At 48.3% G+C, this 19,981-nt stretch overlaps 1 protein-coding gene across 5 annotated transcripts in view; it reads right to left on the reverse strand.

The window, feature by feature from the left end:
- Positions 1 to 19,981, reverse strand: part of LOC145360086 (endothelin-converting enzyme 1-like) — a 363,484-nt gene that overhangs the window by 60,404 nt on the left and 283,099 nt on the right. For all 5 annotated transcript variants that reach the window (XM_080215036.1, XM_080215038.1, XM_080215037.1 and 2 more), the window contains one exon: positions 6,070 to 6,194. In XM_080215036.1, coding sequence (XP_080071162.1) covers positions 6,070 to 6,194 — 125 coding nt within the window. The remainder of the gene's footprint in view (positions 1 to 6,069; positions 6,195 to 19,981) is intronic.

The following is a 19,981-nucleotide window of genomic DNA, read 5'->3' on the forward strand; positions in this document are numbered from 1 at the left end:
GTTAGGTGCATTGACCCAAACAGGCGCCAGAGCGTGGCGACTAGGGGAATTTCACAGTAACTTCATCACAGTGTTAATGCAGGTCTTACTTCTGACTATTAAATATAAGCTTTACAATAAACTTTGAAAACTTAAACTTTGCATGTTTTGACTGTGTGGCTAAATTGCCCTCCAACTGAACTTTCAGGTTTGCTGATGACACCACTGCAGCGGGTCAGATCTCAAACAATGATGAGACAGAGTACAGGAATGAGATAGAGAATCTGGTGAACTGGTACGATGACAATAATCTCTCCCTCAATGTCAACAAAACAAAAGAGATTGTCATTGACTTCAGGAAGCATAGTGGAGAACATGCCTCCGTCTACATCAATGGGGACGGAGTTGATAGCTTCAAGTTTCTAGGTGTCCAGATCACCAACAATCTTTCCTGGATCCCCCCTGCCGACACTATAGCTAAGAAAGTCCACCAACGCCTCTACTTTCTCAGGAGGCTAAGAAAATTTGGCATATCGACTACGACACTCACCAATTTTTACAGATGCACCAGAGAAAGCATCTTCTCTGGTTGTATCACAGCTTGGTATGGGCTCCTGCTCTGCCCAAGACCACAAGAAACTACAAAGAGTTGTGAATGAAGCCCAATCCATCACGCAAACCAGCCTCCCATCCACTGACTCTGTCGACACTTCCTGCTGCCTCGGCAAAGCAGCCAGCATAATTAAGGACCACACACACCCCGGACACTCTCTCTTCCACCTTCTCCCATCGGGAAAAAGATACAGAAGTCTGAGGTCACGTACCGACTGACTCAAGAACAGCTTCTTCCCTGCTGCCATCAGACATTTGAATGGACCTATCTTGTTATAAGTTGATCTTTCTCTACACCCTAGCTATGACTGTAACACTACATTCTGTAGCCTCTCCTTTCCTCCTCTATGAACGGTCTGTATAGCACACAAGAAACAATACGTTTCACTGTATACTAATACACGTGACAATAATAAATCAAATCAAACTTCCTCTGGAGTTGATTATTTGGGTGAGGCAGATTCCATTGTGGCTTTGATATTTCCACAGGGTATCCGGACACATTGTCATGCGACCTTTTGATAGTCAACAAATTCAGGGAAACAATTGATTGGTTTAAAAGGAAAATTCACTGACCACGCAGGCCGCAGTGGAACAAGCTCTAATAGTAATTTACTGAAGCTATCAGGATTATATTTATTGCTGCTGTATTCACTGTAAAAACACAGTAAGAAGTCTCACAACACCAGATTAGAGTCCAACCAGTTTGTTTGATGGTAAACTCACAAGCTTTTGGAAACAGCGTTCCTCCGTCAGGTGTATGGAAGGCTCAGATCAGAGAAAGCTTCCACACGCCTGACAGAGGAACACCGTTTCTGAAAGCTTGTGAGTTTACTATCAAATAAACTGGGTGGACTCTAACCTGGCGTTGTGAGACTTCTCACTGTGTTTACCCCAGTCCAACGCCGGCATCTCCGCATCATCGCCGTAAACTACAGAAAATATTCAACTTACTGCAACGTTTTCTTCCTGGCTTTTTGGGCTGGAACTGAATCTGTTTGGCGGAGTAACGGGGGAATGAGGAATTTTACCCAAGCAGACAACCGCACCGTTAGCTGGCACAAAGCTGCTCGAGCCATCGGCAAGTGTTTAAACCCAGTTGGGGTGGCACGGGGAGTTAAAACAGTGGCGCTGGTTAAAGCAACAGGATGTCATGATATTGGAGCGTCTGTGATAGTGTGCTCCAGTATTAGATACAGTACACTCTGTATTTCTAGAATCATATAATCCCTACAGTGCAGAAAGAGGCCATTCAGCCCATTGAGTCTGCACCGACCACAATCCCACACAGACCCTATTCCCCGTGACCTTACATATTTAACCTGCTAATTCCCCCTGACATTAGGGTCAATTTTAGCATGGCCTGTCAACCTAACCTGCACATCTTTGGACAGAGGGAGGAAACTGGAGCACCCGGAGGAAACCCACGCAGACACGGGGAGAATGTGCAAACTCCGCATCGGCAGTGACCCGAGGCTGGAATTGAACCCGGGTCCCTGGCGCTGCGAGGCAGCGGTGCTAACCCACTGTGCCGCTCTGACCTGGGAGTCAAGAGATCAGACAGCATGTGTAAATCTAAGCTGTAACCAGGCTGTATTGTGCCCGTGCTTTGTCCTTTATAAAGTTAGTTTACTCTAATGATGTTGGTCATCTCGCAACCTAAAAGGAAAGGCAGCAGGGCATGGCTTTTAGTCAAAAGCTGAACAATGCTGTATATGAGTGAAAAAGGGGGCAGCATTCATTCTCCTGAGAAGTCCCCACTCTCCAATTCTCGAGTCGCTGTCCGAGTGGACAAAAGAAACAGGGAAGGTCTCCTGGGGGCCGAGGGCATTAGCCCTGTCGGACGGTGGTCCAAAATTTATGGAGGGCAGGGAGGTTGGCCTGCAAAGAGACCAGATTATACAACCACCATTCACGTGCACAGTGAGAGGGTCCACGACTCTCAGGCTGGCCGCAAGGTTAAAGTGTAGATGCCGTTAGCCATTGGGATCCAGTTGGACTAAGAGGCGGGCGAGCCACGTCTCCCCCCCCACTGCCCTCATTGGGTGACCAGAAAATTGACCTCGTCAAAGGGAACACCCACAAATGACAACGCGCCGCACCAGGGGGAGCCGGTTATCCGCCGCAGTGTTCATGCTGAGCCCCCGAGGAGGAAACTTGGGAATGGAGGCTGCAGCGGCAACTCAATAGGATCCATGGAGAGAGGAACATGGGCGTGCCAGTCACCCTCAATAACCTCCGAGTTCCCTTGCTGCACAGAGAAAGGGGGCTCACAACAAGAAACGACGAATGACAACTGAAAGACGGACAACGATCTATGGAACCGTAGAATCCCTACAGCGCACAAGGAGGCCATTTGGCCCATCGGGTCTGTACTGACCTTCCAAAGAATATCTTACCCAGGCCCAGGCACCTCACCCTCACCCTCACCCCCCCCATCCCCTAACTGCACGCATTTACTGTGGCTCGTCCACCTAATCTACACAAGGGACAATTTAGCTAACCAATCCAGCTAACCTGCACTTTTTTTTGTGTGGGACACGGGTCGCTGGCTGGCCAGCAGTTATTTACCCATCCGGACTGGGGAAGGATGGCAGGTTTCCTTCCCTACTGAACCAGATGGGTTTTTCCGACGATGGTTTCATGGTCATCAGTAGATTCTCAATTCCAATCTTTTAAAAACGGAATTCAAATTCCACCATCTGCTGTGCTGGGATTCGAACCCTGATCCCCCAGAACATTAGCTGCGCTTCTGGATTAACAGTCTAGCGATAATACCACTCGGTCATCGCATCCCTCTTGTCTTTGGGCTGCGGGAGGAAACCGGAGCGCCTGGAGAAAACCCACGCAGACAAAGGGGGGACTCTATACGGTCACCCAAAGCCGGAATTGAACCCAGGCTGCTGGTGCTCTGAGGCAGCAATGCCAAATATTGTGTCACCGCGCTCAAGTCTACTACACAGACTACAGAATATCGGAAATAGGGAAATGAGGTCCCGTGATCTTAGGATAAGATGTGGAAGGAGGCCATTTGGTCCAGGGTGCCTGTGCTGTCCCTTTGAAAAGAGAAACACACGGATCCATTAGAGGATTGTAGGGTCCCTGAAGGTTACAGAAAAGACTAGAGCAGGAAACACGGAGTGGATTTGAAAACAAGGACGAGAATTTTAGTGTGAAAACACTTCCGGACCGGAAACCTGCTCAGCAAACACAGGGAGCGGGGATAATCCCAGCTACGTTTATGGATAAGCTCCCGTTTAGACAGCTGGGAGGATATTGGGAGTGGGGTGTAGAGATGACACCCTCTGATGGAGGAGGCTTCCAGTCGCAGAGGCAGGGCTGGTGACAGGTGATGAGACAGAGATGGGAAAGGAGAGGTGGGGTGGACCCTTGGTGGAGAAGGAGATATGGAGCGGGAATCTCGGATCATGGGTGACGAGGCTGTGAACGTTCTGGTGCAGCCTCGGATTTGGCCTGGCGGAGGGACGGAGTTGGTGCTGAAGGGAAGGGAGTCTGTGACGACGTTCCTGCCAGTATTTAATCAGAATCAATACCTGTTCGTCTGATCATGGGTGCCGGGCAGTGAGACAGGTCGAGAGGGGGCAGGGAGATGGCGGAGACACAGCCCTACACCACATCGGTGTACCACGTGGAGTCTACAGACGGTAGTGCCACGGGGTAGTGGGTAAATGGGAAATAGGAAGAGACCAAGGATAGAACCCGGGGGGGGCATTGGGGTGAGGGTGTGGGACATGAAGCCATTGAAGGTGGTTCTCTGGCATTGAGTGGACCAACCAGGTCAGAGCAGTTCCACATTTAAAATAGACAGGCGTTTGATGGCCGGCATAGATACGATGGGCCAAAGGGCCTCTTTCTGCGCTGTAAAACTCTATAACCCAGCTGCACAATTGAAGGCACCATGTGTGATCCACAGGGTGTGGATGGGGTGGAGTTCCCACACGGATATGCGGGAAAGATAGGATTCTTGATTAATAAGGGGATCAGGGGAAAAGACAGGAAAATGGGGATGAGAAAAATATCACCATGATTGAATGGCGGAGCAGACTCGATGGGCCGAGTGGCCTCATTCTGCTCCAACGTCTTATGGTATTATTTGGAAAGCATCAACACGTTCAAACACTTTGAAGAGTCGAATAGCATCGACTGACGAGGCCCAAGTCTTGGACAAGACACTGGTTAGGCCTCATCTGGAGCACTGCGTCCAGTTCCGGGTGGTATTCCAAAGGCATTGGAGGCAACGTAGAGGATATCCCCAAGAATATTTCCTGGGATAAATCGGAGAGTTTACCTTGGAGTAAAGAAGGCCGAGAGGAAGATAGGTAGAGGTTCTCGAGCTGCTGAGGGACATGGACAGGGTAAACAGGGAGAAACTGTTCCCACTCAAGACAGCATCAGGAATGAGATGGCCCAGGTTCAAACTACTGGACAAAAAGAGCAGAAATTATGTGAGGAAAATAATTTTCACTCAGAGGGTGTGTGGAACAGGTTTCCTGAGAGGATAGTAGAGACAAGTTTGATCGAGGTATTCAAAAGGGAATTGAACTGCTATCTGAAAAGATAGAATATGCAAGGTCACGGGGATAAGGTAGGGGCAAGGGACCAAGAATGCCCCTTCTTAGTCCTGTGCGCGGTAGCACAGTGGGTTAGCACTGCTGCTTCACAGCTCCAGAGTCCTGGGTTCGATTCCCGGCTCGGGTCACCGTCTGTGTGGGGTTTGCACATTCTCCTCGTGTCTGCGTGGGTTTCCTCCGGGTACTCCGGTTTCCTCCCACAGTCCAAAGATGTGCGGGTTCGGTTGATTGGCTGTGCTAAGTAATGCCCCTTAGTGTCCAGGGATGCTTAGGTTAGAGGGATTAATGGGTATAATATGTTAGGAATATGGGGGTAGGGCCTGGGTGGGACTGTGTTTGGTGCAGACTCAATGGGCCGAAGGGCCTCTTTCTGCACTGTAGGGTTACTATGATTCTATGAATGCTCTCTCAGAGAGCCAGTGCTGACTCTATGGGCCGAATGGCCTTCTTCTGCACTATAAAGATCCTGCGATTTGGTGACTGATAATATCTTCTGTGTTGTCTCACTGTAAACACACCCAATCTTGTCTCGGTGTGTTTGTCTTACTCGTTACAGTTCCTCCTCCCTTTGATCAGGAATGGGAGCTCTCATGGACTTCCCGTCCTCAGGTCCCCAGGTCAGGTCAGCGAGCCCAACCTAACACACTTGGATGTGCTACCGTGATCAGAACGGGAGCAGTTACACTGCAAGATGCAACAACACAGGGCTCCAAAGCAATCATCATCCCAAGTGACGGAAAGGAATATAAATATATCCACAAGGTTCTTAGTACAGGATCGATACAAACAATGTCTTGATTTAACATTGAGGCAATGTATCCTGCCTGAAAATCAATGTGGGAAGGTTACACGGTGATGAGTTTGTCCTGCTGCTGTCGCTACTCACTTTGTTAATGATGTTGAGAAGGGGCTGTCCTTGCAACTCCTCGATCTTCTGCTCGTTCATGCAGGCCTGATAATAATGTTGGGCTTTGCGTTCAGCTTCACTTGTCGTGTTCAGCGTGGTGTTTTCTAGGGACGAGACAGAATTGTCTTTTACAGAGCTGTGTTAACACCGTGCAAACATCTCAAACACTGGAGCTTCTTAGGGTTTTACTCATCAACGCTCTGGCTCCTGTTCAGGGGGTGGCACAGTGGTTGGCACTGCTGCCTCACAGCGCCAGCGACCCGGGTTCGATTCCCGGCTTGGGTCGCTGGCTGTGCAGAGTCTGCATGTTCTCCCCGTACCTGCGTGGGTTTTCTCCCACAGTCTGAAGGACGTGCTGGTTAGGGTGCATTGGCCGTGCTAAATTCCCCCTCAGAGTACCCGAACGGGCGCCAGAATGTGATGACTAGGGGATTTTCACAGTAAGTTCATTGCAGAGTTAATGCAAGCCTACTTGTGATACTAATAAATAAGCTTTTTTTCCACAACAACTTTTGGGTACACTGAGGGAGAACTTAGCACGGCCAATGCACCTAACTCGCACGTCTTTCGGACTGTGGGAGGAAACCCACGCAGACACGGGGAGAACATGCAAACTCCGCACAGACAGTGACCCGAGCCAGGAATCGAACCGTGCCCCTGGCGCTGTGAGACAGCAGTGCTAACCACTGTGCTGCCCCCAGACGTTTCCTAGCTCATTCAAACTTATTTTTAAAAATTACGATCTGTTCATCCCCACTGTCCATTCAGGACGAACACGAGAACAGGAAAGAGGCCATTCAGCCTATTCTGTCGTTTCATTAAAGTTTAAAGGTTTTAAGTTTATTTATTTATTATAAGTAAGGCTTACATTAACACTGCAATGAAGTTCCCGTGAAAATCCCCTTAGTCGCCCCACTCCGGCGCCTGATCGAGTACACTGAAGGAAAATTTAGCATGGTCAATGCACCCTAACCAGCATGCCTTTCAGACTGTGAGTGGAAACTGGAGCATCTGGAGGAAACCCATGCAGACATGGGGAGAATGTGCAAACTCCACACAGGCAGTGACCCAAGCCCGGAATCAAACTCGGGTTCCTTGCGTTGTGAGAGCACAGTGCTAACCACTGGGCCACCGTGCCGCTCCCCGCAGTGGACCACCGCTGATGGGTACCTCAACTCCATTCTCTCACCTGGGCCCCATTTCCTTGATAACCTTTACCCAAGAAATACTCAACATTTCAACCAAACCACAATCCATTTCCAGATTCCATTTGTCAACGGTATCAAAACTTGAGGAGTAGAGGGCGAGGAGGAAATTGGCACGGAAAAGGAGTTGGGGCTGGCATAGATCAGCTGGGATAGTATTGAATGGCAGGGCAGTGAAGGGCCGAGTGGCCACTCCTGCTTCTATCTCTTGTGAGGATATAATTCGCTGCCACTCCTATGAGTGGCACTATTTGGAAATGTGCAGGAGAGCTCTCTGTTTGGTGTGGCCAACATCTATGCTTCATTGATCCTGTGGCTCTTTCCGAGAACATGCTATGCATCGACTGGGTGCTTCACTTCCTGGTTTCAGAACCGTGAATTACACTGTAAATATTCTCGTGTGGTTGTCAAACATCCCAGTGTCATGGATATCCTTTCATTCCAATTCTGAAACATTCAGTAAATACCCCTCTGTTTGCAAACCCAAGGTGTGGTTGAATTGCATTGCCATAAATCGCAACAAGAGAACATCTTGTGCTGTATTTACATCAGGAATGTAAATAGTTACAGAAGGCCGATTGTTCTGTCTGAAGAGATGGGTGATAGCAATCTGGGTTATTTTGTTCCATTTGTACTCTCTTGCCCGAGTCTCCAGATTAACATCCTAAAGCTCTGGAATTCCCTCCCTCACCCTCTCCCCTCCTGCCTCAATTATACACTCGTTACACCAAGCTTAGTCATACTATCTCCTTTTAAACCCATAAGACACAGGAGCAGAAATAGGCCATTCTGCCCATCGAGTCTGCTCTACCATTCAATGAGATCATGCTTGATCTGCTGTGATGATACTTCACTCCACTTTCCCGTCTTATTCCCGTAAACGTTGATTCCCTTACTGATCGTAAATCTGTGCATCTTAGCCTTGAACGTACTAAATGGTCCAGCCTCTACAGCTCTCTGTGGTTAAGAATTCCACAGATTCACTACCCTCACAGAGAAGTAGTTCCTTTTCCTCTTTGTTTTAGATGACCCACTTATTTTGAGATTGTGCCCTCTGCTCCTAGACTCTTCCACAAGAAACAACATCTCAGCATCTCCCCTGTCAAACTCCCCGACAATCTAATACGACTCCATACGGTCGCTTCTTTTGATGAAGATTTAATTTGATTTCTTGTCACACGCATTAACATACAGTGAAAAGTGTTGTTTCTAACATGCTATACGGACAAAACATACTGTTCATAGAGAAGGAAACGAGACAGTGCAGAATGTTAGAAGCATAGCGCGAGAGGAAAAGATAGAATTAGAAGGTACATTGCACGCAGTTTGCAAGACGTCGCCTCGCTCTGGCGCCATTTGGAAACACAGTAAAAAGTCTGACAACACCAGGTTTTAGTCCAACTGATTTATTTGATAATAGACTCACAAGCTTTCGGGGTTAGTCCCTTCGTCAGGTGAATGGAGAGTTCTGGCCTCAGACAGAGCATATAAAGCACAGACAGTTTAGAGATTACTGATTAAAATGCGAATCCTTACACCTAACCTGCTGTTCAAGACCTGAAGTGGCTGACAATGTGAGTGGAAGGAGCACTGATCACAGGTTAAAGAGACGTGTATTGTCTCCAGACAGTACAGTAAGTGAGGTTTTGCAAACCCAGGCAAGTCACGGGGGTTACAGATAGTGCGACATGAACCCAAGATCCCTGTTGAGACCGTCCTCATGTGTGCGGAACTTGGCTATCAGTCTCTGCTCAGCGACTCTGCGCTGTTGTGTGTCGTGAAGGCCGCCTTGGAGAATGCTTTCCCGAAGGTCAGAGGCTGAATGCCCGTGACCACTGAAGTGTTCGCCAACAGGAAGGGAACAGTCTTGCCTGGTGACTGTCGAGCGATGTTCATTCATCCGTTGTCGTAGCGTCTGCATGGTCTCCCCAATGTACCATGCTTCGGGACATCCTTTCCTGCAGCGTATCAGGTAGACAATGTTGGCCGAGTTGCAAGAGTATTTACCATGTACCTGGTGGATGGTATTCTCACGTGTGATGATGGTATCCATGTCGATGATCCGGCATGTCTTGCAGAGGTTGCTGTGGCAGGGTTGTGTGGTACTGTGGTCACTGTTCTCCTGAAGGCTGGGTAGTTTGCTGCGAACAATGGTCTGTTTGAGGTTGTGTGGTTGTCTGAAGGCAAGAAGTGGGGGTGTGGGGATAGCCTTGGCGAGATGTTCGTCTTCATCAATGATATGTTGAAGACTCCGGAGAAGATGTCGTAGCTTCTCCGCTCCAGGGAAGTTCTGGACAACGAAGGGTACTCTGTCCACTGTGTCCTGTGTTTGCCTTCTGAGGAGATCGATGCGGTTTTTCGCTGTGGCGCATCGGAACTGTCGATCTATAAGTCGAGCACCATATCCTGTTCTTATGAGGGCATCTTTCAGGGTCTGGAGGTGTCTGTCACAATCCTCCTCATCTGAGCAAATCCTGTGTATACGGAGGGCTTGTCCATAGGGAATGGCTTCTTTAACATGTTTAGGGTGGAAACTGGAGAAGTGGAGCATTGTGAGATTGTCTGTGGGCTTGCGGTACAGTGAGGTGCTGAGGTGACCGTCCTTAATGGAGATGCGTGTGTCCAAGAATGCAACTGATTCTGGGGAATAGTCCATGGTGAGTCTGATGGTGGGGTGGAATTTGTTGATATCATCATATAGTTGTTTCAGTGATTGTTCACCATGAGGCCAAAGGAAGAAAATGTCATCGATGTATCTAGTGTATAGCATTGGTTGAAGATTCTGTGCAGTGAAGAAGTCTTGTTCGAACCTGTGCATGAAGATGTTGGCATATTGAGGCGCAAATTTGGTCCCCATGGCTGTTCCATGTGTCTGGATGAAAAACTGGATGTTGAAGGTGAAGACATTGTGGTCCAGGATAAAGCGGATGAGTTGTAAAATTGCATCTGGAAACTGGCAGTTGTCAGCATTGAGTACTGAGGCAGTCGCAGCTATGCCATCGTTGTGGGGGATGTTGGTGTAGAGCGCCGAGACATCCATTGTGACGAGGAGTGTCCCTGGTTCAACTGCTCCTTGTGTGCTGAGTTTCAGTAGGAAGTCTGTAGTGTCGCGACAAAAGCTGGGGGTTCTTTGTACAATGGGTTTCAGGATACGTTGCAAGAAAGGATGTCCCGAAGCATGGTACATTGGGGAGACCATGCAGACGCTACGACAACGGATGAATGAACATCGCTCGACAGTCACCAGGCAAGACTGTTCCCTTCCTGTTGGCGAACACTTCAGTGGTCACGGGCATTCAGCCTCTGACCTTCGGGTAAGCATTCTCCAAGGCGGCCTTCACGACACACAACAGCGCAGAGTCGCTGAACAGAGACTGATAGCCAAGTTCCGCACACATGAGGACGGTCTCAACAGGGATCTTGGGTTCATGTCGCACTATCTGTAACCCCCGTGACTTGCCTGGGTTTGCAAAACCTCACTTACTGTACTGTCTGGAGACAATACACATCTCTTTAAACTGTGATCAGTGCTCCTTCCACTCACATTGTCAGCCACTTCAGGTCTTGAACAGCAGGTTAGGTGTAAGGATTCGCATTTTAATCAGTAATCTCTAAACTGTCTGTGCTTTATATGCTCTGTCTGAGGCCAGAACTCTCCATTCACCTGACGAAGGGACTAACCCCAAAAGCTTGTGAGTCTATTATCAAATAAATCGGTTGGACTAAAACCTGGTGTTGTCAGACTTTTTACTGTGTTTATGTCAGTCCAACGCCGGCATCTCCACATCATGGCCATTTGGAAAAACACAGAGATAGAGACAGAGAGACTGAAGCACAGAGCAATAGAGACAGAGAGACACTGATACACAGAGCGATAGAGACAGAGAGACACTGATACACAGAGCGATAGAGACAGAGAGACTGAAGCACAGAGCAATAGAGACAGAGAGACACTGATACAAAGAGCGATAGAGACAGAGAGACACTGATACACAGAGCGATAGAGACAGGGAGAGACACTGATACACAGAGCGATAGAGACAGGGAGACACTCATACACAGAGCGATAGAGACAGGGAGAGACACTGAGACACAGAGCGATAGAGACAGGGAGAGACACTGATACACAGAGCGATAGAGACAGGGAGAGACACTGATACACAGAGCGATAGAGACAGAGAGAGACACACTGATACACAGAGCGATAGAGACAGAGAGACACTCATACACAGAGCGATAGAGAGAGAGAGAGAGAGACACACACTGATACACAGAGTGATAGAGACAGAGAGAGACTGATACACAGAGCGATAGAGACAGAGAGACACTGATACACAGAGTGATAGAGACAGAGAGAGACACACTGACACACAGAGAGATAGAGACAGAGAGATAGAGACAGAGAGAGACACTGATACACAGAGCGATAGAGAGAGAGAGAGACACACTGATACACAGAGCGATAGAGACAGAGAGAGACTGATACACAGAGCGATAGAGACAGAGAGACACTGATACACAGAGCGATAGAGACAGAGAGACACTGATACACAGAGCGATAGAGACAGAGAGAGACACTGATACACAGAGCGATAGAGACAGAGAGAGACACTGATACACACAGCGATAGAGACAGAGAGAGACTGATACACAGAGCGATAGAGACAGAGAGACACTGATACACAGAGTGATAGAGACAGAGAGAGACACACTGATACACAGAGCGATAGAGACAGAGAGACACTGATACACAGAGTGATAGAGACAGAGAGAGACACACTGATACACAGAGCGATAGAGACAGAGAGAGACACACTGACACACAGAGAGATAGAGAGAGAGAGAGACACGGATACACAGAGCGATAGAGAGAGAGAGAGAGAGAGAGAGACACACTGATACACAGAGCGATAGAGGCAGAGAGAGACTGATACACAGAGCGATAGAGACAGAGAGAGACTGATACACACAGCGATAGAGACAGAGAGAGACACTGATACACACAGCGATAGAGACAGAGAGAGACACTGAGACACAGAGCAATAGAGACAGAGAGAGACACTGATACACAGAGCGATAGAGACAGAGAGAGACACTGATACACAGAGCGATAGAGACAGAGAGAGACACTGATACACACAGCGATAGAGACAGAGAGAGACTGACACACAGAGCGATAGAGACAGAGAGACACTGATACACAGAGTGATAGAGACAGAGAGAGACACGCTGATACACAGAGCGATAGAGACAGAGAGAGACACACTGATACACAGAGCGATAGAGACAGAGAGAGACACACTGACACACAGAGAGATAGAGAGAGAGAGAGACACGGATACACAGAGCGATAGAGAGAGAGAGAGAGAGACACACTGATACACAGAGCGATAGAGACAGAGAGAGACTGATACACAGAGCGATAGAGACAGAGAGAGACACTGATACACAGAGCGATAGAGACAGAGAGAGACACTGATACACACAGCGATAGAGACAGAGAGAGACACTGAGACACAGAGCGATAGAGACAGAGAGAGACACACTGATACACAGAGCGATAGAGACAGAGAGAGACACTGACACAGAGCGATAGAGACAGAGAGAGACACACACTGATACACACAGCGATAGAGACAGAGAGAGACACTGATACACAGAGCGATAGAGACAGAGAGAGACACTGAGACACAGAGCGATAGAGACAGGGAGACACTGATACACAGAGAGATAGAGACAGAGAGACACTGATACACAGAGTGATAGAGACAGAGAGACACTGATACACAGAGCGATAGAGACAGAGAGAGAGACTCATTCTTTTGAACTCCAATGAATACAGGCCCAACCTACTTAACCTCTCCTCCTAAAAACAATCCTTCCATACCCATTGATGATGTGGTTGAAATTGTGGTTAATTGCACTCTGAAGCATCTCGGGATGTTTGAAGTTAAGGTGCTAATGTAACTGTTGGCATCTCTCTTCCCAGTGACTGCTGTCAGTGCCAATGTGGTAGTGTAAGTACAGCAGGTACAGTGCTGCTGTGGCTGGAATCCTATGAGAATCTTACTAAACACAATGCTCCCAATCATTACTCAACCACACTGACTGCGAAGACACTTTTGCGAGGCAATTAGTAAGGAAGTACTTAGATGTAAATGTTGACATTGCTCGCACACAATGTTGCCCAAAGGAAAAGCAACTATTCCTGTGACTCAGATATACAGTGCAAACTCACACCGGGTAACCTAACCAATGCTCCCAGTTCATTCAGAAGTGGTGGTTTGATTGACAAGTGAGGATCTATTTCCCAGTAATAGGCCATTTTGGCTAACTGCAGCGTACAAGTGTTATACTCTCCACAACACTCCCTCCACTCTAATTGTAGATGGAGGTTTCAAGTCATGAGATACTGGCACCAGTGCTATCTTGGGTTACTACTGACCGGAAACTGAAGCGGACTAGCCACAGAAATACTGTGGCTACCAAAGCAGGTCAGGGGCTAGGAATCCTGTGGCAAGTCACTCACCTTCCCAAAGCCTGTCCCTCATCTACGAGGCACAAGTCAGGAGTGTGATGGAATACTCCCCACTTGCCTGGATGGGTGCAGCTCCAACAACACTCAAGAAGCTCGACACCATCCAGGACAAAGCAGCCCCACTTGATTGGCACCCCCCCATCTACAACACTCAATCCCTCCACCACCGATAAAATGTAGCAGGATTGGGAGGCATGCCTTCTGAAGATAGGTTGAGGGAGCTCGGTCTCTTCTCCCTGGAGAGACAAAGGTTGAGAGGCGACCTGATAGAGGTTTATAAAATGTTAAGAGGGTGGATTCTCGGAGGCTATTTCCCAGGGCTGGAATGGTTGCTACGAGAGGACACAGGTTTAAGGTGCTGGGGAGCAGGTACAGAGGAGATGTCAGGGGTAAGTTTTTCACTCAGAGGGTGGTGAGTGAGTGGAATCGGCTGCCGTCGGTGGTGGTAGAGGCGAACTCACTGGGATCTTTTAAAAGATGTCTGGATGAGTACATGGGATTTAATGGGATTGGGAGTTATAGATAGTTCTATGGTAGGGATATGATCGGCCCAACTTGTGGGCTGAAGGGCCTGTTTGTGCTGTAGTTTTTCTACGTTCAGCCATGTGTACCATCCACAAGATGCACGGCAGCCATTCACAGAGGTTCCTTCAGCAGCACCTTCCAGTGACGACTCGGGGATTTTCACAGTAACTTCATTGCAGTGTTAATGTAAGCCTACTTGTGACTGATAAAGAAACTTTTGTTCAAGAAGGAAATGGACAGTAGATATGTGGAAACACCCCCCAGAGGTTCGCCTGCCCTCCCTCACCCCAAAGCCATTCAGCATTCTGACTTGGGCCAAGATTTTGCAACTCCCATCACGGACATGGTGGGCCACCACTGGGTGGGCAAGGCCATCAAATCCTGGCCTTGGGAATATATCACCGTTCCTTCACTGTCGCTGGGTCAAAATCCCTCTTTAACAGCACTGTGGACAGACAGAGCAGCAACACACCACCACCTTCTCGAGGGCAATTAGGGATGGGTAATAAATGCTGGCTTGACCAGCGACATCCGTGTCCCATGAATGAATGGGGTAAATCTGGGACGGGGGCACGTGTTTTGCCGGGATAAGTTTCCCTCCAGCTGTGGCAGGAGGAGCGCTCCGCCGAACCGATCAACTTGGGCTGGAGGCAAGGGTTTGAACTAAAATGTTGGGCGGTGAGGGGGATAAGGGAAGAAAAAGGTCAAGGTCATGGAACAGTGTACAACTTGGATACCGAGAGGGAGGGAGTGACAGGAAGGGGCAGGGTTTATGGTAGTAGTGCATCAGTGAATAAGGTCAAATCGGGGTTAATAAAATGTTAAAATTAAAGGCGTTTTAGCTGAATGCACAGAGCATTCGTCATAAACTTGAGGAATAATGGCACAATTTAGATAAATGGATTTGATATTACGGCAATTATAGAGACACGGTTGCGTGGTGAACAACATTGGGTATTTTTTTCTGCGCATCTGACATTTCGAAAAGACAGACAAAATGGAAAGGTGGGGGGGGGGGGGGGGTGGGGGGGGGGGGGGCAGGGCAGGGCAGCCCGGATAAAAGGAGGACCAGGGCAGGAGTGAGGAAGGATTGTAGCTGGAAAGGGCAGGAAATAGAATCAGAATGGGTGAGGATGAAAAAAATAAATATCTCTTAATTCTCAAACCAATGTACAATCCACTGAAGGATAAAAACACAAGCGATTCATTGGTAACTGAACAGGTTATGAGTAGCATTAGGTTAAAAGAAGCTTGTAATACTACTAAAAGGAGGAGCATTTTGCAGATTATTAGAAACCAGCAAAGAATGAACAAAAAACATATTAAAAAATTCACTGTGGGACATGGGTGTCGCTGGCTGGCCAGGATTTATTGTCATGATGTGGGTATGCCGGCGTTGGACTGGCGTAAACACAGTAAAAACCTGGTGTTGTCAGACTTTTTACAGGATTTATTGCCCATTTATTGCAGTTAAGAGTCAACTGCATTGCTGTGGTTCTTTTAAAGCTTATTTATTAGTGTTACAAATAGGCTTACATTAACACTGCAATGAATTATACTGTGAATATTCCCCGTGTTGTCACACTTGGGTGCCTGTTTGGGTACATTGAGGGAGAACTTAGCGTGGCCAACGCACTAAATCAGCACGTCTTTCGGACTGTGGGGGGAAACCGGAGCACCTGGAGGAAACCCACGCAGACATGGGGAGAACATGCAGGCTCCACACAGACGGTCACCCAAGCCAGGAATTGAACCCAGGTCCCTGACACTGTGAGACAGCAGTGCTAACCACTGTGCCACCAAGCCGTCCTGGAGTCACATGTAGGCCAGACCGGGTAAGGAAGGCAGGTTTCCTTCTCTAAAGGACAACAGATAGGTTCTTCCGACAATTAACAGTGATTTATTTCATGGTCAACTGTAGATTCTTCCAGCTATTTTTTATTTATTCTTGAATTTGAATTCCATTAACTGTCCTGGTGGGATTCGAACCCAGATTCCCAAAAACATTCGCGGAGTTTCTGGATTAATAGTCTAGCAATAATACCACTCAGCCATTGCTTCCCCCTCAGTTAAAAAGATAGAGACAGGTAATTATAGAGAGGGGATTATATTCACTGGAGTTTAGAAGAGTGAGGAGGATCTCATTGAAACTTATAAAATTCTAACAGGATTAGAAAGGGTTGATTCAGAAAGAATGTTCCCAATGGTGAGGGAAGTGCAGAACTAGGAGTAATAATTTGAGGATAAGGGATAAACCTTTTAGAACTGAGCTGAGGAGAAATTTCTTCACCCAGAGGGTGGTGAATGTGTGGAATTCACTCCCACAGAAAGTAGTTGAGGCCAAAACGTTATCTGATTTCAAGATGAAATGAGATATCGCTCTTGGGGCTAAAGAGATCAAGAGATATATGGGGGAAGGTGTGATCCGGATATTGAATTTGATGATCAGCCATGTCAGCAGCTTTCACTCGAGTGAAAAATACAGATATCTGTTGCTGGGGAATAAACGGGGTACCTTAGAGAAAGCCAATAGTCATCTGTCTTTTGCAATTTCAACAGATTTCACTCCCCTCCCTTGCCGCTTACTCTGCCAAACTCTGTTGTTCGATACTCCGAAGCAGAGCTGTGTACTCCGCATCTTATTCATCACCAAGAATGTTTGCTTCTTTCCACACAAGCGCCGAAAATCAGACACAAAAATGCAGGTAGGTAGAATCATAGAAACCCGACAGTGCAGAAGGAGGCCATTTGGCCCATCGAGCCTGCACTGACCACAATCCTACCCCTCTTAACCCTCCTGATACCAAGGAGGCTTGGTATTCCGCGTGGCTAATCCACCTGACCTGCGCATTTTGGGAGTAAAACCGGAGCAAACCCACGCAGACACGGGGAGAATGTGCAAACTCCACCTGAGGCTGGAATTGAACCCAGGACGCTGGCGTTGCGAGGCAGCAGAGCTAATCACCGTGCCGCCCCTGAAGGTAAATTTCTGCCAAGCTTATAGTATAATAAACAGGATCTGAGATTAGTATTTAAAGTCGTCGAGACAAAGGAACAGCAGAGGACGTGGGGAAGTGATTGGGTGACTTGGGGCCGTTTTCTGAATACAAAGTTCCAGTGAAAAGCACCTCAAAGGTCATGAGAGAGAAATAGCCTTTGGCTACCAGAGAGAGTGTGGAGCAGAATGGAATCGGCAGCCGTGTTTGGTTATAGAATCGTAGAATCCTACAGTGCAGAAAGAGGCCCTTCGGCCCATCGAGTCTGTACCGAACACAATCCCACCCAGGCCCTACCCCCCATATCCCTACATATTATACCCACTAATCCCTCTAACCTACACATCCCTGGACACTAAGGGGCAATTTTAGCACGGCCAATCAACCTAACCCGCACATCTTTGGGCTGTGGGAGGAAACTGGAGCACCCGGAGGAAACCCACGCAGACACGGGGAGAATGTGCAAACTCCACACAGACAGTGACCCGAGCCGGGAATCGAACCCAGGACCCTGGAGCTGTGAAGCAGCAGTGCTAACCCACTGTGCTAGCGTGCAGTTAGGAACATAACAAAGGCAGATTGGATGTCGTGCAGCAGATCATCCAAAAAGGATATCGCAAACCTCCTTCCCCACCCTCCCCAACTCAATAAACACAAAGTACTTCTGTCCACAAAGACAGTGTCTCTTCCACCTCTGAACACAGGGGTTTAAAACATGGGCGGGAGACACTGACCCTTCGAGCAGGTAAACCTTGTTCTGTAGGAACTAAGAGTGTGAAAGAGCTCTAAGCTATATTTCCTGTCAGCCACCATCGTGTCTCCATGGTGACCGGCCTACAGAGGCCAGGTTTCTTTTAAAACAGGAAAGAAAGGTTCACAAAAGGGAAAAGGGATTAATGGACATTTACTCTGAATCCCACCTCCCCCCACAACCCCTTCAACTAAAGAGTTTACTAAAACACCACTGGGGTGCCTGCAGTTAAACAATCTTGCTTCCATCAGGCACCATTTAATTGTTTGAACCTAATTTTTTCTTAATCCTCTGTTCTGTCTCCTCTCCTGATGGAAGTCTCAACCCTTTCCACTGCCTTCAGGAGGTGCTTGCCTTCTACGCAGCTGCTTTCTTCATGGTGAGGTCTCTCGCAGTTTCTCTGCTGGTTAGTTGAGGCTCCAGTTTGGTTTCAAGCTGAGGAGAGCCCGTGCCTCCAGCCTTAGCCTGTATCTGTGATCGGACTGACAATCCAGCCACACAACCAAAGCTTGCACTGCAGACGTGGTGGGCGGCACGGTGGGTTAGCACTGCTGCCTCGCAGCGCCAGGGATCTGGGTTCGATTCCCGGCTCGGGTCACTGTCTGCACAAAGTCTGCACATTCTCCCCGTATCTGCGTGGGTTTCCTCCGGGTGCTCCGGTTTCCTCCCACAGTCCAAAGATGTGCGCTTAGGTGGATTGGCCACGGTAAGCACGTGTGATTATGGGAATTATTGGGGGAGGGCCTGGGTATGATACTCTTTTGGAGAGTAGGCGACGGTTCAATGGATCGAATGGCCTCTTTCTTCACTGTATGGATTCTGTGTTGCGCTCCCAATGGGCCCCACTCAACTTCGGAAATTGTTCGTTCTACCAATTCTCTAGCGGGTAAAGGTCAGAGGCCAAAGGCCAGAGAGAAATCAAACCAATGAAGAGAAGGATGAATGTTCTATACCCGACTGTCCAAAGCCACTGATTGTGACCAAGAGCCCTTACCCCTTGGAATAGTATGCATAACAGCGATAGCCTCCTCACCCGATCACTGAGTGTGACAACTGCCCACCCCATCCCATCATAGTAATGGGGAGACACCCCTCTCCCCATTGTAATCAGGAGAGACAATACTCCCCCACAGCAAACTGCTTGACAACCGAGACAGACCACACCCTTTCCCATAGCAACCAGCTTGACATTCCCTCCTCCACAGTGACAGGGACAGACTAGCACTTGCCCTATAATAGTTTGGACAGGCCACACCCTGCCCCCTCTGCCCCCACACAGCAACAGGGACAGTTAACACCCTCCCCCCCCATAGCAACCAGCCTGACACTCCTCCCCCCCATAACAACAATGGCCAACACCCTTCCTCCCACTGGTGCCATAGCATTTCACACACAAGTGAGGGAAGGGAGGGGATGGAGATGTGTGTTGACAGAACACATGAGTAAAAAAAAGTCTTTCACAACTCGGGACCTCACTTAGAAACACAGAAGGAGGCCATTTGGCCCTTCGAGCCTGGTCCACCACTCATCACGATCATGGCTGATCATCCAACTCAATAGCCTAATCCTGCTTTCCCCCCATAACCTTTGATCCCATTCACCCCAAATGCTATATCTAGTTGCCTCTTGAGTACATCAGCCATGATCTTATTGAATGGCGGGGCAGGCTCGAAGGGCTCGATGGCCTACTCCTTCTCCTATTTCTTATGTTCTTATGTACATTCAGTGTTTTGGCATCAACTACTTCCCGTGGTAATGAATTCCAGAGGCTCACCACTCTTTGGTTGAACATAGAACATTACAGCTCAGTACAGGTCCTTCGGCCCTCGATGTTGCACCGACCAGTGGAACCAATCTAATGACCCTCTAACCTAAA

The sequence above is a fragment of the Carcharhinus amblyrhynchos genome, chromosome 30, assembly GCF_965287045.1.
Source record: "Carcharhinus amblyrhynchos chromosome 30, sCarAmb.v2.hapA, whole genome shotgun sequence".
Taxonomy (NCBI): Eukaryota; Metazoa; Chordata; class Chondrichthyes; order Carcharhiniformes; family Carcharhinidae; genus Carcharhinus; species Carcharhinus amblyrhynchos.